Source organism: Callospermophilus lateralis, chromosome 19 (genome assembly GCF_048772815.1).
Source record: "Callospermophilus lateralis isolate mCalLat2 chromosome 19, mCalLat2.hap1, whole genome shotgun sequence".
In the NCBI taxonomy this organism is placed as follows: Eukaryota; Metazoa; Chordata; class Mammalia; order Rodentia; family Sciuridae; genus Callospermophilus; species Callospermophilus lateralis.
The window spans coordinates 15,380,657-15,399,966 of NC_135323.1; the positions used below are offsets into that span (position 1 = coordinate 15,380,657).

The window sequence follows — 19,310 nt, forward strand, 5'->3', positions numbered from 1 at the left end:
CAGGAACACAATACCACTGACAGGAGGAGTTATAAAGAAAGGAGGTTTCTTTTGGCTCAAGGTTCTGGAAAGGCAAGGTTGAGGACCTGCAGCTGGTGATGGTCTTCCTGCTGGCAGAGTCCAGAGGAGGTGTGGGGTGTCAGGTGAGGAGAGATAGGGAGTGTGCGCACACGCGCGTGTGTGTGTGTGTGTGTGTGTGTGGTGTGTCCATCCGTTTGTCTTTAGCTGCCAGCATTAATCATTATCTAATCCTAATCACCTCCAACTCTAAAGATAGTCGGATTAAATCTCTACCCTCCTGATAGCTTGGAGTGGGGATCAGATGTCCCAAATGTCCACACAGGAAGCCTCGGGGACACACTTAACCATACCCAACCCTTGGCATCCTGCAAAGCCGTTGCCACAGAGCCAAACAAAAAGTGAAGGTCCTATAAGTATCAGCTCTTTGGTCCCCCCAAAGGCATCAGAGCAAGCATTCCACATGACAGATGGTCCCAACCACAGAAGCATATTCCCAACCCATTGATGCGAGGAAGGAAAAGAACAAACGTCAGTATACCCACAGTGTCCCTGTCTCTCTGATCTTCCTGTGGTCTTGGTGTTTGCCTGGGACTCTGGGTGACCTCCACCTCTATGGGGGTTCTCCCTCACCTCCCCCCACCTTCCAGGACAGAGACGCTCCTGATAAAGGATTCCTTGGGGCCACAAGGAGCAGGTTTATGTTGCACATCCCACTGGGGTGGCCCTTTGCTAGACATTCCCTGCTGGAAACCCTCCCGTCCCTCTCGTCTGGCAGTGCCTGAGCAGGGAAGTTCACGTTCCCTCTGAAGGCCTGATTTTTTTGATCCTGATGAAATAAACTGGTAGCTGGGCGTAGTGGTGCATGCCTGTAACCCCAGCAGCTCAGGAGGCTGGGAGGATCGTGAGTTCAAAGCCAGCCTTAACAACTTAGCAAGATGCTAAGCAGCTCAGTGAGACCTTGCCTTTAAATAAAATATAAATAGTTCTGGGGATGTGGCTCAGTGGCCTAGTGCCCCAACTTCAATCCCAGGTACCCTTCCCACAAAGAAGAAGAAAACTGGTGATGGATTCACAGGAGAAACACCATAACATTTATTCTATCACAGTTTTGCAGGCCATGAGAACCTTCAGATGGAAGACCAAAGGTCCAGGATAAAGTATCCGTTTTTATGCTGAAGTTCAGTGAAACCTTAATAGCCATGTAGAAATACTCGGAGTCCTCTGGGTCCCTCAGTCATAGCATTTCTTCCTGTTGGGTGTGGGGCAGATCCCCTTCTGGAATGAGGGTCTTATGCCCTCCTATCAAACTAGGTAGGTCAGAGAATTTCTTTATGGCCATTTCTCATGCAGAGAAGGAGGGAAGAGTTGGAGTATTTGTAGATTTTATGGCTAGCTTTGGGGAAAATGGGTTCTGGTTTATATGATTTGTCTTGAGGAAGAGGAATTCTAGTTCCTGGTTTCTGGTTTGCCTGGGGGAAGGATGAGGGTGAGTGGCAGGAGTCCAGCTGTATAAAAGTTCTTTTTTTAAAAAAAACATTTATTTATGTATCTTTAGTTCTAGGTGAACATATTACTTTGTTTTTATGTGGTGCTGAGGATTGAACTCAGTGCCTCATGCATGCTAGGCAAGCGCTCTACCACTGAGCCACAACCCCAGCCCTGTATAAAAGTCCTTTGGCAAGAAGTTCCACTTTAGAAGTGGGTCATAAGTGAAGGGAAAGATGTTTACATTCCTCAGCGCTTGGAAATCAGCTAAGTGTGGATTGGTTCTAGCTGGCCCTTCCTGGTTGTGTCCCTGCAGTCGTGACCTCTCTAAGCCTCAGTTTTATGATCTGTAAAATAAGGCTAATGACACCTACCGCCCTTCTAGAGTCAGCATGGAGCTGGAATGAAATAGATCACTCAATAGATGCAATGGTTAATTTTTTTATTTCTAAAATATCCTTTCATTAGAAAAAATATCTGGAAGGACATGATTATCAAAATGTTCACAGCAGTTGTCCATTTCCTTTTCTTCTTTATACTTTGCCATATTTATCCATTCATTCCACAGGCTTCTATTAAGCACCTACTATGTGCCAGGCCCTGGGTTCAGTTAGGAATACAGCAATGTAAACAAGACAGGGAAGGAACGCCTAGAGGAGATACTGGTTAAATAATTACATAAAGAAATGCAATTGGTGTATGTGCCTAAGTTTTTACAAAGCAGAGATGGGGGGAGGGAAGCATTTCTGATAAAAGTACCCCAAGGTTAATTACAGAGATTCCCACAAATGACAATGGGCGTTAGATGCTGACAGTGTGTGTGTATTCAACAGGCGGGGCGCTCGTCACTGAGCAGGGGGGCAGACCAGTGAGGCGGCTGCAGGCTCGGTGGCGGCCACCGGGGGGCGGCCACGTGAGCACCGCAGTCCCGCCCCTGCCCCGTCGCTCCTGCCTCACACCAGACTCTGCCCCAGCCCGGATCTGCTCCTTCCCGGGCTCGGCTCCTGCCGGGATCCAACGCCCACACGCCCCGCGGTGCAGCTGTCCCAGCCCTGCTGTCTGTCGCCTGCGCTCCTGTCCCGGGTACGCAGCCGGGTGCCCCTGGATCGGTCCGCCCTCCCCGCGGTCTCCCCGCTAGCCGGCCCCTGCGCCCCGCTAGCTGCTCCCCGGCACTCTCGGGGGGCCCGCCCTCCCTGCACCCTGGAGCGCCGGGCCGCGAGCCTCTGCCAGCTTCTCTGGATCCTTGCGGCCGTGGGCAGCGGCGGCCGCGCCTGTCCGCCCCAAGGAGGTAGGTGCCATCTGCAGCCGCCGGGCTGGGTGGGGACCGGGACTGGGCTCCGCAGGCCCGCGCGCTCCGGTGCAGCCGGCGGCCCGAGCGCGACCCCGGACGGCGCGCCTGGGGAATGGGGCGCCCCTCGTCTGGTTGCTTGGGTCCCAGGCGCTCAGTGTTTGCTTCTGTAAAATGGGGAAGTCGTGCACACTAACGGCGACGGGGATGAGGAACGCACTTGGCAAGCGATGGGCGGCGTTCTGGCCGCGAGAGACAACTCCGGGGCCCCGCAGAGGGTGCCCGCCAGGCTGCCTGTTTGTCCCTTGCCGGGCTTCAAGCCGCAACCCCTAACCCGTCCCCTGAACCCGAGGCCTGCCTGGGCCCCAGTTCCCGGAACCTCGGGGACTGTGTGTACGCCCTTGCTGCATCGTTGGCTGCGAGAGTTGGGGTGTTGGCAGGCGCCGGTGACACGTGCGCCTGGGGGCCGAGCATTAACGTGCGCCTGGTGGCGCGGGGGCGGGGACTCCCGGGTAAGCCCGTTCGTGGAATTGTGGGGGACCAACCCAGCTGTGCCCAAGCGTGACAGATGGGCTGCTTGGTGTGTGGGGGGAGGAGATCTGCCCTGGGGAGACACTCTCTAGGAGCCTGAGTTCTGGGTCCTAGAACGTCGTGAGCGCTCCCTTGCCTTTCCTCCGACAGAGCAGATTTTACAGAAGAGGCTCAGAGTTGTTACTGGACTCCCAGAGGCTCCCTAAGTGGCAGCCAGCCACATAAACAGACTCTAATAAGCAAGATGGACTTGGGAGTGAGGGTTATTGGGAAGGCTTCCTGGAGGAGGTGATGTTTGAGCCTAGTGGGGAAAGCTTGTCAGGGGAAGGAAATGGTGTGTGCCTCTCTAAAGCCTGGACCACTCTTTCCACTTTACTTTTAAACTTTTTAAAAAACTTTATTTTATTTGTTTATTTTTTTTTAATGTGGTGCTCAGGATGTATTTTTTAAATAGGTGCTTAGCCTCACGCATGCTAAGCAAGTGCTGTACCACTGAGCCACAAACCCAGCCCTACTGCACTCCACCTTTGCAGGCCTGGTGAAGATAACTTTAGGGGCCCAGAAGACCACACAGACAAACCTCCCTTCCAACTCCCCTGGTGGTCCTTGGCTGCCTGCAGAGTAGAATGGGACCATGGGACTCCACAATAAGCTCTTTGGGAGATCTGTGAATGTGGCTTTTGGGGGGGATCTTGTCTAGCCAAGCTGTTCAGATTCTTTATCCTGCCGGGATCAGATTAGTTGGCATCTGGTTATGTGGTTCCCGGGGAGCTGGTTGGAGAGACATGGTAGTGCACAACAGAAACTTGGGCTTGCTCAAAATCATCTAGGATTTGACATTAGTGGTAGAATTTTTGAACCCCAAACAGAAAAATTTCGTAATCGTAATCAGGACTTTAATCCTAGAAAGAGCCTCTGGCTGGGCTGATTAAGAACAGTTTTTGTGTTGCGGGAGATCAGTTTTACTGATGAAGAAGTTATAAACAGTCCTGTTCTCCCCGCCCCTCACCCCACCCGAGAATGCTCCTAGAAGAAAGCAGTTAGAGAGAGGGCGGTGTCTACACAGGGGGTGATATTGGCTCAGGCTTTCAAGTGCTGTTGGATCAGACTCTCACAGCGAGGGCTGATGGGCACAAGAACATTTCAAACAAAGGAGTGAGTCACTAATACGCTGGTAATAAAGCAAAAGATGAAGATCTGCTGACCTTAGAAGCCACAGGGCTGTGGAATCCCCAGAGCCGCAGTTCAGCTCTCGGCCTTTCTGGACCTGGCTAGGACCAGCAAGGCACAGGAAGTGGCTGAACTGCAGGTAGGTTAGAGGCTCTCCGACCTCAGGGCATAACAACATCCCCTGGAAGCCTTGGTCATGCAGATCTCTGGGCCCCTAACAGAGTTTAATTTAGTCCCCTGGAGTGAGGCTCAAACCTTTGCATTAGTAACAAGTTCCCAGGTGAGGAGGCTGCTGTAACTACTGCTGGTGGCCCTGGGATTTTAGAGCTGCTAATGGAGGAAGGGATGTCTACTTTAAAAGCTCTGGATTCAGCCAGTACTAGCATCAAGCCCAATTCACACTTTCTGTGTGATTTTGAGTAAGTCACCAAATCTCTCTGTTCCTCGGTTTACCCATATAAGAGTATCTACTAAGAGTGAAACTAAGAGTGACTATTCCCTGGGATTCAAAGGAGTCTTCCTGGAAGCGGTGACATCTAAGCTGAGACCTGATAGAGAGCAGATGAGCTGGCCAGGGGATGGGTAGGGTGGACAACCTGCGACAGTATGTTCAAAGACCAGGGAGAGGAGTTCCGTAGTAAGTGATATAGAAATGCCATGAATCTGTTCTGGGCAGGATGGTGGTGAAAGGAAGTCTGGTCAGGGCCTGGAAGTTGTGCAAGTTTCTTCTGCCCACTTTCCACTGGCCCGCATGTGGTCACATGGTCCCACTAAACTGCAGGTGACACTGGGACATGAGTTCACTGGCTGGGCATTACCAGCAGGTGGAGATCTGACTGAGCCACAGTGGCTTTTTCTTGCTATCCTCTCATTTCGTTTCTACCTAGATTGCCCTGCTCCACTCTGTTGGGTGAATGCATTTTATAGATGAGGAAGCTGAGGTTCAGAGAGATCAAGTAATTGGCCCAATGTTGCTCAGCTAATAAATGACTGAGCTAGGACTTGAACTCAGATCAGTTCATCCAAAGGTCTGGTTGGGCCAGAGTCTGTTCTTGGTGCTTTTCAGGTCCTCGGTGATCTATACTGACCCACTCAGAGTCTCAGCTCTACCATTGGGCAAACTGGCAATTATAACCCTGGTCTCTCAAGCCTTGGGTGCCCATTATGTCAGAGGAGATTGACAGCTTTTCTCCAGTTACTCAACCCTGTGACTGCACTGCTAGGGTGTGCCTAGCATCCTGCTCTGGCCTGGGAGCTGGAGAGGCGTGAGACATGGCTCCTTTTGTTTAACCTGGTCACATGGTCTGGCCACTGAGAGGGCTGTGTAAACATGGAGTTCAACGGGGGAAAGCCAGACACCCTGTATTCCTGATCTGACCTGCCTGGAGAACACCGTGTCCTGGGGACACACGGAGGGTGTCTAGCAGATGATTAAACATTAAAATTCACAGCGCTCTTGCATTTTGTTAAACGAAGAAGCTCTAATTACAGCCTTTTGTGCTTCGTACTCTAAAATGTAGTTTTTCAAATTTCAAAAACAAAATAGCCCTTGCACAACGACTGTTTAATAGCACAGTGTACTGCGGAGATATTTTTATGAGCCTTTAAGCAGAATGAATGTTGACTTCTCTCCTCGGTTTCCATAGTAGGTTGCTGTTTGCTCATGTCAGTGAGCTCATTTCCCTGTCTTTGTGGTAGGCACAGAGACTTTATTTTTTCCTCCTGCAGTATTGAACACAGGAATGTGTAGCTAAGCTGCTGAGGCTGGCCTTGAACTTGAAATTCTCCTCCCTCAGCCTTCCCAATTGCTGAGATTATAGGTGAGCACCTCTGCACTCAGCCAAGATTTATTTTCAAAGAGGAGAGGAGGGAGAGAGCGTTGTGGACTGCCCCTTAAAATTACATCAGAGGCCTGGGGTTGTAGCTCCATGGTAGATCGCTTGCCTAGCATGTATGAGGCACTGGGTTTGATTCTCAGCACCACATAAAAATAAATAAAATAAAAACATTGATTCCACCTACAACTAAATATATTTAAAAATAAATAAATAAAAATTCCATCAGAACCTAAGAGCTAGGTTTCTCTGCCTCAGCAATATTGATGTTTTGATCGGATAATTAATTCTTCATTGTAGGGGACTGTCCTCGTGTGTCATAGGATGTCATGTGTCTCCAACATTGTCAAGGGTCCCCTGAGGAGGAAAATCGCCCCAGGATGAGAGCCACCTCTCTAGACTGTATTAGTTTCTTATTGCTGCTATAACAAGTGACCGAAAACTTAATGGGTTAAAACAAGGCAAAGTTATTCTCTTTGCAATTCTAGGGGTAGAAGCTCTAAAGTCAAGGGGTCAAGGGGCTTTGTTCCTCTGGAAGTTTTAGGGGAGACTCTCTTTCCTTGTCTTTTCCAGCTTCTAGATGCCACTTGACTTCCTGTCTTGGCTTATATGCCCTTCCTCCTTCTCCAAACCCAGCAACATAGCATCTTCAAATCCTTCTCTCTCTCTATTTGTGCTGGGGAAGGGACCCAGGCCCTGGTGTCTGCTAGGCAAGTATTGTAACATGAGCCACTTTCCCAGCCCTAAATCTTTCTTGTTGTCTACAGCCCCATTTTTGAAAATAAATAACAGCAGCTTCTACCTCAAGGCCTGTCCTAAGGAAGGGGGCATGACCCTTGTCCTTGGAAAAACCCACAGAGCCTTTCAAGGCAGATAACTTCCCTGCTGAGTTGTTTGTCTGTAAATAACAGGAGAGATCTGTGGTGACAGGTGTCCCTGACTCAGTTAGGCTAGGTGAAGACAACCATGTAGTTCAGCACGGACACCCCTCGTGGCCTAAACCAATCAGTTCAAAGGAATCCCCCTCTTGTACTAACCCATCACCCTACCCAACTTGTTCCCGCCAGTGAATGTGCTAATCAATGTTAAGAGCTGTTGTTTGATTTTCCCGCGGTATGGACTGATTTGCTGTGTGATGCTGTGACGCATAGAGTATCCCCCCAAAACCTATAAAATCTCACTGAACAAAGGACTGGGACTCACTCCCTGGGACTGCTGTGTTGGGAACGGTTGTGAGTCCAGGCTCGAGCTTGCAATAAAGACTCTTGTGTGATTGCATCGGATTCGGCTCCTGGAGGTCTACTTGGGGTCCCAGGAATCTGGCATTACACCTTGTCACAATCTTTCTCCAGGACAATCTCCCATCTGGAGACCCTTCATGTACTCACTGCTCCCAAGTTCCTTTTACCATATAAGGTTACATATTCACAATTTCCAAGGATTGGGATGTAGTCATCCTTGGGGACCCATTATTCTGTTTGCCACATAGATGGTTTGGCCTCTGGGTATGATAAAATAGGGAGGAAGGAAGTGGCTTAGGGAGTGGGAGGTGGGGGTGATCCGGGTGGAACACAGCCAGTGCTTTCACACCCCAGGCACCGCTGGCCTGTCTCATTGAGTCCTGGGAGCATCCCCGGGGGTGGGTACTCTTTGCTGGCTGCTGTTTATACACAAGGATACAATCAAGGGAAGTTTTCTGGAGGAGGTCAAAATTTGAGCTGTGTCTTGGAGGGAACAACCAGATCTGCCCATGAGTGGGAAGGGCATTTGGAGCAGAGAGACCTGTGTGTGCGAGCGCCAGGATGGCCAGCGAGGTCATTTACAGGCCTGGGCCAGGCAGGGTCCTGTCTGCTCGCCTGCAGCTGCACCTGTTTCCTGGGGTCAGGAGAACGCCAGGTCTATGGCAGGATGTGGTCAAGGGCTTCGGTTCTGGTCCTAAGGCCCCTGTGAGCTAGCTCAGGAGCCACAGTCAGCCACTTTCCCCTCAGCTCCTGCCACCATAGAATGGGAGAGTTGACAAGGTGGATTAACTGGCAAGGCCACCAGCAAAGATCCAGGGTGGCCCCAGCAGCTAGGCTCCTCAATCGGTGCTCCTAATCACTGGGCAACACTGCCTGGGCCTGCAGGCTGAAACTGTGGTTCTGGCCCCTTCCCTGGCACCATTCTAGTCCCCAGAGGCCACTGACCTGGCTGGGTCTGCTGGCAGCTCCAGGCACCAGGCCGTCCTGGTCAGCAGGGACTCTGGCCAAGGGCTGATGGGGGTGGGGGGAATGCACCAGAGCTGGGTGTAACCGAGAATGGGGAGCTGCAGGCCCTGAGCAGACTCTGGCTTTGGCTTCAGGCTGGTGACTCTGACTTACCCAGAGGCTAAGAAACAAACTCAGCCATTGACATTGACTTTCAGACTCAGAGGGGACTGACGTAACCTGTGGGCAGTGTATTAAGGAAAAAGAACAAAAAGAATGAAAAGCAGAAGCCAAAGGTGAAACAGAAAACAGCAAGAGTGTGGTCTGGGCCTGTGCCTAGCATGTGTGAGGCCCTGGGTTCAATCCTCAGCACCACATAAAAATAGATAAATAAAATAAAGATATTGTGTCTACCTATAACTAAAAAATAAAATATTAAAAAAAATAGCAAGAGTGCAATGTACAAAGAAAGGCAAGGTGGACTTGCCTGTGATTTTAATTTCTATTTTCTTGGGCATGTACTGAATTACAATATAAATATATTTCCTGCTTCAATAACTATTAGGGAAGGGCTGAACTAGGGCCTTGAGAATAATTGTAGCTATTGAATTGGTCTAAAAGATTTCTTCTTTTTTAATATCTTTTTCATTTTTCTCTTTAAGAGATGGATCTTGCTGTGTTGCCCAGGCTGGCCCTCATTCTTGGGCTCAAGCCATCCCCCAGTCTCAGCCCCACAAGTAGCTGGGGCTATAGATGTGCTCCATCGTGCTGGGCTCCTAAAATTTTTTTATTTAAGCTAATTAATGTCTTATTTTTGTGTTGAGAGCAATCCAATTCTGTAAAAAGTTAAAACAGGATAGACTGTACACAGTTTTGAAAAGTTCCCTCCACTCCTGGCTCCCAGCTCCTAGGTCAGTTGCTCATTCCAAAGCAAGCATAGCCCCTCGGCAGCCTTCAAGAATTTTTAATGAAGGCCCAAATATCCTTTTTCTTTTCCTTTTAATACCCTAATATATCTGCTGTTTTGCAACTTACTCTTTTAAATTTGAGATTTTTCTTGACTATTTTCCTTCAACTTTATGGAGACATAAGTCACATACCTTACCGTCCACCCATTTAAAGTGGACAATTCAGTGTTTTTTTAGTATATTCACAGCCCTTCAGCCAGCGCTACATTCAATTTGAGAACATTTCCATCAACTCAAAAGATATGCCATCACCATTAGAAATCAATTCCCATTCCTCCCCAGTCGCCCTCATCTCTTCAACCCAGCCCCAAGTAACCCCTGAGCAATTTCCTGTTTCTATGGATTTGCCTTCTCTGGACATTTCATACAAATGGAATCATGCAGTAGTTGTCTTAATGGCTGTCTCCTGTCACTTTGCATAAGAGTGTTAAATTCTGTCCATTTTTGTCTCCTTTGGTGTGGGGGGGATTGAACCCAGGGGCACTTAATCACTGAGCCACATCCCCAGCCCCCCCCCTTTTTTTGTTTTTTTGTTTTTATTTTGTATTTTATTTAGAAACAGGGTCTCACTGAATTGCTTAGGGCCTTGCAAAGTTGCTGAGCCTGGCTTTGAACTCTGGATCCTCCTGCCTCAGCCTCCCAAGCCTCTGGTATTACAGGAGATCTGTCCATGTGGAGGCATTATGTGAATATACCACATTTTTGTTTATTCATTCATCATTGAGGAACATTTGGGTTGTTTCTCCTTTTGATGATTGTGAACCCTGGCTGCTCTGAATATTTGTGCACAGGCTTTTGTGTGGGCAGATACCTAAGAGTAGAATTGCTGGACCATATGGTAACTCTGGGTTTAAGTTTCTAAGAAATTGCCACAATGTTTTCTAAAGTAGCTGCACCCGTTGGATTCCCACCAGCCCTGTGTGTGGGTTCTGTGAGATCAGGCAATGGGCCAGGACCAAGGGAGGCAGATTTTAAAAGGCCACTGAGAGAGGCTTTATTTGAGATATCACTCCCTGGTGGAACTCCATCAGACCCACAGAGTGGACAGGAAAAGAGTCTGAGGAAAAACCTCGGGAGCTCGACTGGACTGGAATTTTATGGGGCTTACAGCAGGAAGGGAAGGGCTTGGGACAGGAAAAAAGTGTTTTTAGAGTCCCTTGTCCGGCTGGAGTTGGTCTTGGGAAACTGGCTGAGATCCAGGATTGGTCAGGAGACCCTGCTGATTGACAGGCGTTTCCTTCGGCTCCTGATTGATGTTTCTTTAATGCACTGAGGCTGCTTTGTGCTAAGTCACTGCCACCGCCACCGACCTGACAGGTTCCAATTTCTCTACATCTTTGTCAACCCTTGTTATTTTCCAATTTAAAAAATATATCTATCCTGGTAGGTGTGACTTCCCCTAGCATTTCCCAGAGGCTAATAATGATCCTGAGCATCTTTCCATCTATTTATTGGCTATTGTATATCTTCCTTTGAGAACTATCTTTTCAAACTCTTTGCCAATTTTTATTCAGGTTGTCTTTTTCGGGGGGTCGGGTATTGGGGATTGAACTCAGGGGCACTTGACCACTGAGCCGCATCCCCAGCTGTGTTTTGTGTTTTATTTAGAGACAGGGTCTCACTGAGTTGCTTAGTGCCTCGCTGTTGCTGAGGCTGGCTTTGAACTTAGGATCCTCCTGCCTCAGCCTCCCGAGCCACTGGGATGACAAGTGTGCGCCGCTGCTGCATCCGGCCAGTATGTCTTCACCTTCTTGATGGTGTCTTTTGAAACACAAAAGTTTTTTTTATTTTGATGGTGTCCGATTTATCTACACTTTTATTACCGGTGTTTTTGGTGTCATATTGAAGGAGTCTGCCTAATCCAAGTTCATGAAATTGTTCTATATTAGAGTTCTATAATAGAGTTTTAGCTCTTATATTTAGTCTTTGGTCCATTTTGAGTTGACTTTTGCATATGGTATAAGGAAGGGATTCAATCGGATTCTTTTGCATGTGGATATTCAATTATCCCAGCCCATTTGTTGAAAAGATTCTTCTTTTCCCATTTAGTTATCTTAACACCCTTGTTGAAAATCAGTCAGCAGGCCTGGTGTGATGCCACAAATCCCAGTTCCTCGGGAGGCTCAGGCAGGAGGATTGCAAGTTCAAGGCCATCCTGGGCAATTTAACAAGACCCTGTCTTAAAATAAAAATATAAAAGCTAGACACGGTGGTGCACACCTGTAATCCCAGTGGCTCGGGAGGCTGAGGCAGGAGAATCACAAGTTCAAAGCCAGCCTCAGCAAAAGTGAGGCTCTAAGCATCTCAGTGAGACCCTGTCTCTCTAAACAAAATACAAAACAGGGCTGGGGATGTGGCTCAGTGGTCGAATGCCCTTGAGTTCAATTCCTAGTACTCCACCCAAAAAAATAAAAATAAAATAAAATATAAGGGCTGGGGATGTAGCTCAGTGGTAGAGCTTCCAGGATTCAATCCCCAGGACCACAAAAAAAGAAATCAATTGGTTGTAAATGAGAGGGTTCTATTCTACAGTCTTGCTGTCTTGGCATTCTGTGGGTCTTGGAGCTTGTCATTTGCAATATATGTAACGGGGCTCCATTGGTGGACACATGGGACTGCTAGTCTTTTTTGCTTTATAGGGGACAATCTTAGGAGGGCTTATTCATTCCAGGGAAGTGTGTTGGGTGTCTTCTGTGTACTAGGCTTTCTTTAAGGCACTGGTGGGCATATGGACTATAAAAAGTAAACAGGCTGACTTCAGCTTGGGAACATAATTGTGAACAAAATACAACAAGGTGAGTGGCAGTGGGTTGTTTTTTTTTGTTGTTGTTGGTGGTGGTGGTGTTGGTTTTGGTGTACTAGGGATTGAACCCAGGGCCCACTTTATCACTAAGCTACATCCTCAGCTCTTTTTAAAGAAAAATTTATTTTGAGATAGACTCTCGTTAAATTGCTGAGACTGGCCTCAAATTTATAAACCTTCCTGCCTCAACGTTCTGAGTTGCTGGGATTACAGGTGTGCACCACCATGTGCGGCAAGAGGTGACTTTTGAGCTGGGATCCTGAGGATGAGAAAGAACCCTCTATGGGAAGGTTGTTCTGGGGACCCGGAACAGCAAGTAGAAAGGCCCTGGGGTGGGAATTCATTTGACGTGTTCACAGAAAGAAATCCCTGTCCCTGGAGCCCAGCCAAGGCTGAGGAGAAGTGGGCCTGGGGCCAGGGAACTGCAGTCCTTAGAACCTTAATAAGTCATTGGATCTTTTTTATGAATACAAAGAGAAGTTGCTGGAGGGTGTTAAGCAGAGGAGGGACTTGATCTAATTTATGCTCTAAAAGAATCACTCTGGGTGCTTAAGATGCAGTTCTCATTCCCCCATTTCCAAGTGCCAGAGTTCTTAGAAGCGGAATTACTGGGCTGACAGGTTTGGACATCCATGGTGTTCCTGGATGCTGCCAGCTGCCTCCCCAAAATATAGCTCTAGGTTTTGCTCCCAAGGTAAGGGCCTTGCTATGGCTAGCAGCATGCAGGGTGGTGTGCCCAGCCCGCTCTGGCCTGGATACCAGCACCCACCCTTGGGCTCTTGCTTCTCTTGCAGGACCTTTGCTGCTGCCTTGGTCCAGTAACTCTGGCTCTACCGTGCACCCCTTGGATAAAACGGGTACCCCTGGAAAATGGCAGATGAAGACCTCATCTTCCGCCTGGAAGGCATTGATGGTGGCCGATCCTCCAGGGCTGGCCACGACGGGGAATCTGAAGCAGACAGCGATGATGATGAAGGCTATTTCATCTGCCCCATCACCGAGGACCCCGGATCCCACCACAATGTCAATGCTAAGGTTAATAACTACTACAGCAACCTAAAGAAAAGTCAGCAGAACGGCTCCAGTGGGTCCCCGGCCAGCTCCTTCCACTTCAAGGTGAGCAAACTACCTCTTCCACCTTCTGGAACCCAGCCTGCCTGCCCCGGGGAATGGGTCGGTGAGGTCCCTGGTTGGGTTCTCCCCAGGTTCCAAGCCCTGGCTGATGTTCTCAATTCTGGATCATAGGATTTGCCTGTTGAGAGATTCTGTTGGCTTAAAACCAGCTTCATCACCTTAGAGTAGCGTTTTTAATATAGCTGTTCAGGACCCAAAACACATGTATAAAAATATTTTTGAGTCTTGCTAACCTTTTTTTTTTAATGGAATAAAACAGAATAAAATAGAAAATATCAGAGAGCATTGCACATTGTAAAGATCTCATTTTCTGAACACAAGCATGTACACATTCATGCACATAAACTTGGTGAATGTATCAATTGCTTATGCTCAGAATACCAAAATTTTTTTTAAAGAAATGGAGCAAAACAAAACAGAATAGAAAGCATTAGCCCTGCAAAGTGTAAATATTTTATTTCATGGTACATCTGTACATATATATATATATATATATATATATATTTTTTTTTTTTGGTAACAGGGATTGCACTCTGGGGCACTTGACCACTGAGCCTCATCCCCAGCCCTATTTTGTATTTTATTTAGACACAGGGTCTCACTGAGTTGTTTAGGGCCTCACTTTTTGCTGAGGCTGGCTTTGAAGTCGGGATCCTCCTGACTCTGCCTCCCAAACTGCTAGGATTACAGGTGTGCGCCACTGCGCCTGGCCCAGATTGTATATATTTCTTGATACGTACACCCTTATCCTCAGAGGCATGTTCCAAGACCCTCAGTGGATGCATGAAACCACAAATGGTCCCAAACCCTACATAGGCTGTTCATTCCTATATGCACATACACATGGTAAAGATTAATCTGTAAATAGGTACAAAGAAGATTAACAACAGGAGCTGGGATTTTGGCTCAGTGGTAGAGCGCTTGCCTAGCAAGTGTGTGGCACTGGGGTTCAATCCTCAGCAACACATAAAAGTAAATAAATAAAATAAAGGTATTGTGTCTGTCTACAACTAAAAAAAAAAAAAAAGTAACAGCAATAGCCAATAATAAAATAGAGCAAGTTTAACAATATAGTATAATCAAAGTTATGTGCACATAGTCTCTCTCTCTCAAAATATAGTATTGTACTATGCATGAGGATAGGATGCTATATTAGCCATCACACATGGGGGTCTACCAGACACACCTCCTACCCCCCACCTCCCCACACCCAAATGTTGGTTGTTGATTAGCCTCTGATGATGTACCCATTGTTAATATTTTTAAGAATTTATTTAACCAGATGCTTTTATTGAAAACCATTGGGTAGTGCAAGATTAAGCACTGGATTACATCAATTAATTAATCCAGCATTTATGTATTAATATGTTTATTTATCTGTTTGATGGGGATTGAACTCAGGGGTGCCTAACCACTGAGCCACATCCCCAACCCTCTTTATTTTTTGTTTGAGACAAGATCTTGCTAAGTTGCTGAGACTGGCTTTGAATTTGCCATCTTCCTGCCTCAGCCTCCAGAGTTACTGGGATTATAGGCATGCACCACCATACCTGGGTAAACTTGCACTTATTGGTTGCCTGTTTATGTATCTGTCACTAGGCTGTGTATTGAGTACAAAGAGATTAACAATTGTCTGCAGACTTTTAAGAGTCTGTCTACATTTATCTAGCACAAGCATTGAAGTTAAAAAAAAAAGTATAAGCCTTTAGAAATATAAGTATAAGCTACTTAGAAACATATCTTAGGAGCATGAAAAAAATATCTTGTTTAACATTTACAGCCATCCTATGGGGTTTTGACTGAAGAATAGAATAAATTCTTGCTAATCATTGTTTTTGAAACAACACCTAATATACATTGCACTATAGGTGCTTAATGAATGTGATTTATCTTTCTGTTCCCACACTTTAGCTTATAGCCCTACCAATGGATCATTACCTGTGAAAATTAATGGTTTTTAAGGTCTTCTTACGGGCTGGGGGTGCAGCTCAGAGGTAGAGCACTTGCCTAGCGTGTATAGGCTCTGGGTTTCATTCCCAGCACCAGCACAAAAAAAAAAAAAAGAAAAAGAAAAAAAAAGAAAAAAAACCTTTCCACAAATTCTCAAATATCTTTACATTTGTCCAAGTTTGTGTTAAATATTTTAATATCACCCCTGCATATGTGTGGGTACTGGGACATTGTGTAAGATATTCTTATGTTGATCATGGTCAAAAAAGCTGGGGCTTAGAGTCCTTCTGGATTGAGGAAGATGGTATTTATTTTATTAGGGATTTCTGTTCACATATGCAAAACTGGAATAAAGTGGGGGTGGGGGTGCAAGGCAAACATTATTGGACATTGTGTAATAATTGGCAAGGGAATTTAAAATGCAATACTGTTGGGCTGGGGATATAGCTTAGTTGGCAAAGTGCTTGCCTCAAATGCACAGGCCCTGGGTTCATCCCCAGCACCACACACACACACACACACACACACACACACACACACAAAAGCATTACTGTTATCCTCATATAACTTAATCAATAAACAGTATCTGTTAGCACTGTGGGCAAAACGCCCATTAAGTACCCCTTCAGGATTTGCAATTTAAAGCATTCTTCTGTAACTTCAGAATTAGTCTGTTTTTAGAATATTAATAATTTTAGTTCTTGCAGACACTGGGGTAAATTTTTCCTTTTAGGGCCAGAGTTCTGGCTTAAGTCACCCTAGGGCAGACAGTTCCAGAAATAGCCTGTCTCCTCTGGGGTTGGGGCCCCCTGAAGGGCAGGTTGCTGTCATCCTGTTTCCCATTCTAAGGCAGCTTTGGAACGCTGGCCCAGTCCAGCAGGAAGGGCAGCGGGAAGGCTGTCCAGACAGCTCAAATGTGAAATGCGCACCCAGAGGGGCCCATCCTCCTTACAGAATGCTGGATTTACATTAAAAGGAAGATGTGCCTCCGTAGGATTAGACTTAAAAACAATACCTATACATATTTCAGGGGCCCAGGGAGTGGCTCAGGGGTCTAGCTTTTGCCCAGTACTCCTGAGACCCTGGGCTCCATCCTAACATCATAAAAATAAAATAAAATAAAAATCTTTGAAAAACCTTTGGCACAGTGCTGATCCATAATAGAGATGATAAAATCATAGCTATTTAAACATTTAAAAAATTTTTATGGCTGCTGGAGATCAACCCAGGGCCTCACATATGCTAAACATTCTCTCTACACTGAGCTATAGCCTCAGCCCCTAAAAATATGCTGTTAAGTACAAAGACAAGTTGAAATGTAATCTCATTTTTTATTCAAAAATAGTATTAGTGTTTGTGTAGCAACAATTATTTAGAAGAGGAATTTGCATCCAACCTTTAATGGTGATTATCTCTGGGAGACAGGGTGCCACTAAGAGGGATTTTTTATTATTTTGCATATATATATATATAAAGTGTGTGTGTGTGTGTGTGTGTGTGTGTGTGTGTGTGTGTGTGTGTGTGTTTGCTACTGGGGATTGAACCCGGGGCCTTTTACCACTCAGCTGCATCCCTAGCCCTATTTATTTTTTTTTTTTTTGAAACAAGATCTTGCTAAAATGCTTAGGGCCTTGCTAAGTTGCTGAGGCTGGTCTTGAACTTGCAATCCTCTGGCCTTAGGATCCAGGCGTGCTCCTCTGAGCCTGGTACCCTTCTGGCTCCTTTCCACAGATTCCTCAGGGCTCTTAGCAGATCTCTGGGTGCATCTGACATTCTCTGATGTTGTTATGAGTCAGCCCCCACCTGAAGGCGAGGGGCTGTATCCTGCTGTTCCCTGGACTCTGGTACAGAGGTCCCTTGGTAAGATGTTTGACCACCTGTGGACGGATGTAGCACTCCACCGTCCACTCTTCTAGCTCATGCAGAGCAGGCTCTGTTGCCAGTGGTGACTTCAGAGGGAGACAACAGCCCAGTTTTCCAAACCTCATTCTTCTGGCACAAATCTAATGTGCTTTTTAAAAAAATTCCTGTTGACATGGTAACCTGGGTTGTTTAGCCAAAATGTTCACCTGGCCTTCCTCCAAGGAGCACCACCCAGCAGGTACTGGGTGTGTACTGAGAAAGGTCAGGTACTGTCTTTGTCAAGGCCCAGGTTCCCCTGGGGATGTGGCAGAATATCAATGGATTGGGCCGCCAACTGGAGAATGTTCATCATAATGTGGGAAAGTGCTCCTGCTCTGGAATTACATTTAAAAAGCACATTATGGAGTAGGATTATAGCTCCCTAAAACACACACACACACACACACACACACACACACACACACGCCTGGGAGGGAGCTCATAACTCACCAACAGGATTGCCTCTGGAGAGGACCTTCCACTTCTGTCTTTTCCACATTTTCTAAAATTAGCCAATGTAGCGTATATGTGTTTTTAAATTTTCCAATCAAGTGAGAAATTCTCTTTTAAAATGTTTTGCTCTTCTGAGAACATCTTGGGGAGGTCATTCCACATCAGCACATGTAGAGCACTCCTTTTTAAAACAATTTTTGTGCACTCATTCGGTGTGATGCTACGCCATGCTGCGTACAACCAGAGAAATGAAAAGTTGTGCTGCAGTTGTGGACAGTGACTCAAAATGCATTCTGCTGCCATGCATACCTAATTAAAATAAATAAATTTAAAAATATCTTAGAGCACTGCATTTATATTTCATCAAATGATATACATGGATTTATTCATTCATCTCTCCTTGAGGGGCTTTTCTTGGTGTAATTGCTGTTATAGAATCCAGGGCCTGGCACCTACTAGGTAAGTTTCTGTACCCCTGAGCTGCACCTCATGGTTTTTTAATTGTTTTTTTTAACCTTGTTATGAATAACATAGTAACAAATATCCTATGTGTTATAAAGGCAAGCTTTAAAAATGCATATATTTTATAATATGTAAGTAATATATGAACAAAATAAAACAAACTCAGTGTAAGTGGGACGTGTAAAAATAGGCCTCCCACCACTGCATCCTGGGCTGTGTCCTTCCAGAAGGTTCCTTGCATACACAAGCATGGGGCCTCCTTTTTGGGATTTTCACAGCGATGTTACAAACCTGTTCCACAACCTCCAGGTCTCCTCCCACGTTGGCCCTCAGGAGGGAGCCAAATGAACTACAACCAGCTTAACCCCTGCGCTGCATCGTCAGGAGGGTGGGCCTGCTGAACGTGCCTTTCTCTTATCAACTCATTTAAGTGCACAGAGATCCCTAGATGATTGGCACTTTGCCAAATAGTCAAGCTCAGCCTCTGAGAACTTGAGCCTGGGAAATCAATGGTGAGACAGTATCGAACCCAGGCAGTCTTGCTACCTAGCTGATGCTCTTCATAACTGCAGTTTGCTGTCTTGCATGTTTGTGGTTATTTTGTTTGCTGTTTTATTGTAGATTTTTTTTTCAATGCCAGGGATTCCTCATCTTCATGTTTTTTTGTTTTTAGCGGCTGAATATCATTTCATGGGAAGACAGCGCTTCGTTGTGTCCAGGCAGGGATGCACTTGCCAGAGAACTCCCCAGGAGTACAGTGGCCAGGGCAAAATGTGGGTTTAGACTCAGCTGGGCACTGCTGGTTGTCTTTCTCAGAGATTGCCCTGGCATACGTGCCCCTCCATGCGTGGGCACCTGCTCCCCACGCTCTTGCCAACCGTGATCACACTCATGCTTGGAACCCTGGAGGGAGGCTCTAACAGCCTGGCCAGAGAACAGCAATCACCCTAGAATGGGATAGAGGATTAGTGTCTGGTGACTCACGGGAAGAGAGGTGTCCCTGCCACAGAGTCCCAGGAGGCCCTGCCCTGGTAGCCTGAGGCTTCAGTTACTCCCAGTGACCACAGAAGTAACCCAGAGGCAGTCAACATGTTCTGTATTCTGGAAATTCAGAGTTGGGAA

At 46.6% G+C, this 19,310-nt stretch overlaps 1 protein-coding gene across 1 annotated transcript in view; it reads left to right on the forward strand.

The window, feature by feature from the left end:
• The first annotated feature begins 2,470 nt into the window (after positions 1 to 2,470).
• Eef2k (eukaryotic elongation factor 2 kinase) overlaps positions 2,471 to 19,310 on the forward strand; it is a 52,948-nt gene continuing 36,108 nt past the window's right edge. The window contains exons 1-2 of the mRNA XM_076840023.2: positions 2,471 to 2,794; positions 13,082 to 13,403. Coding sequence (XP_076696138.2) covers positions 13,158 to 13,403 — 246 coding nt within the window. The 5' untranslated portion in view covers positions 2,471 to 2,794; positions 13,082 to 13,157. The remainder of the gene's footprint in view (positions 2,795 to 13,081; positions 13,404 to 19,310) is intronic.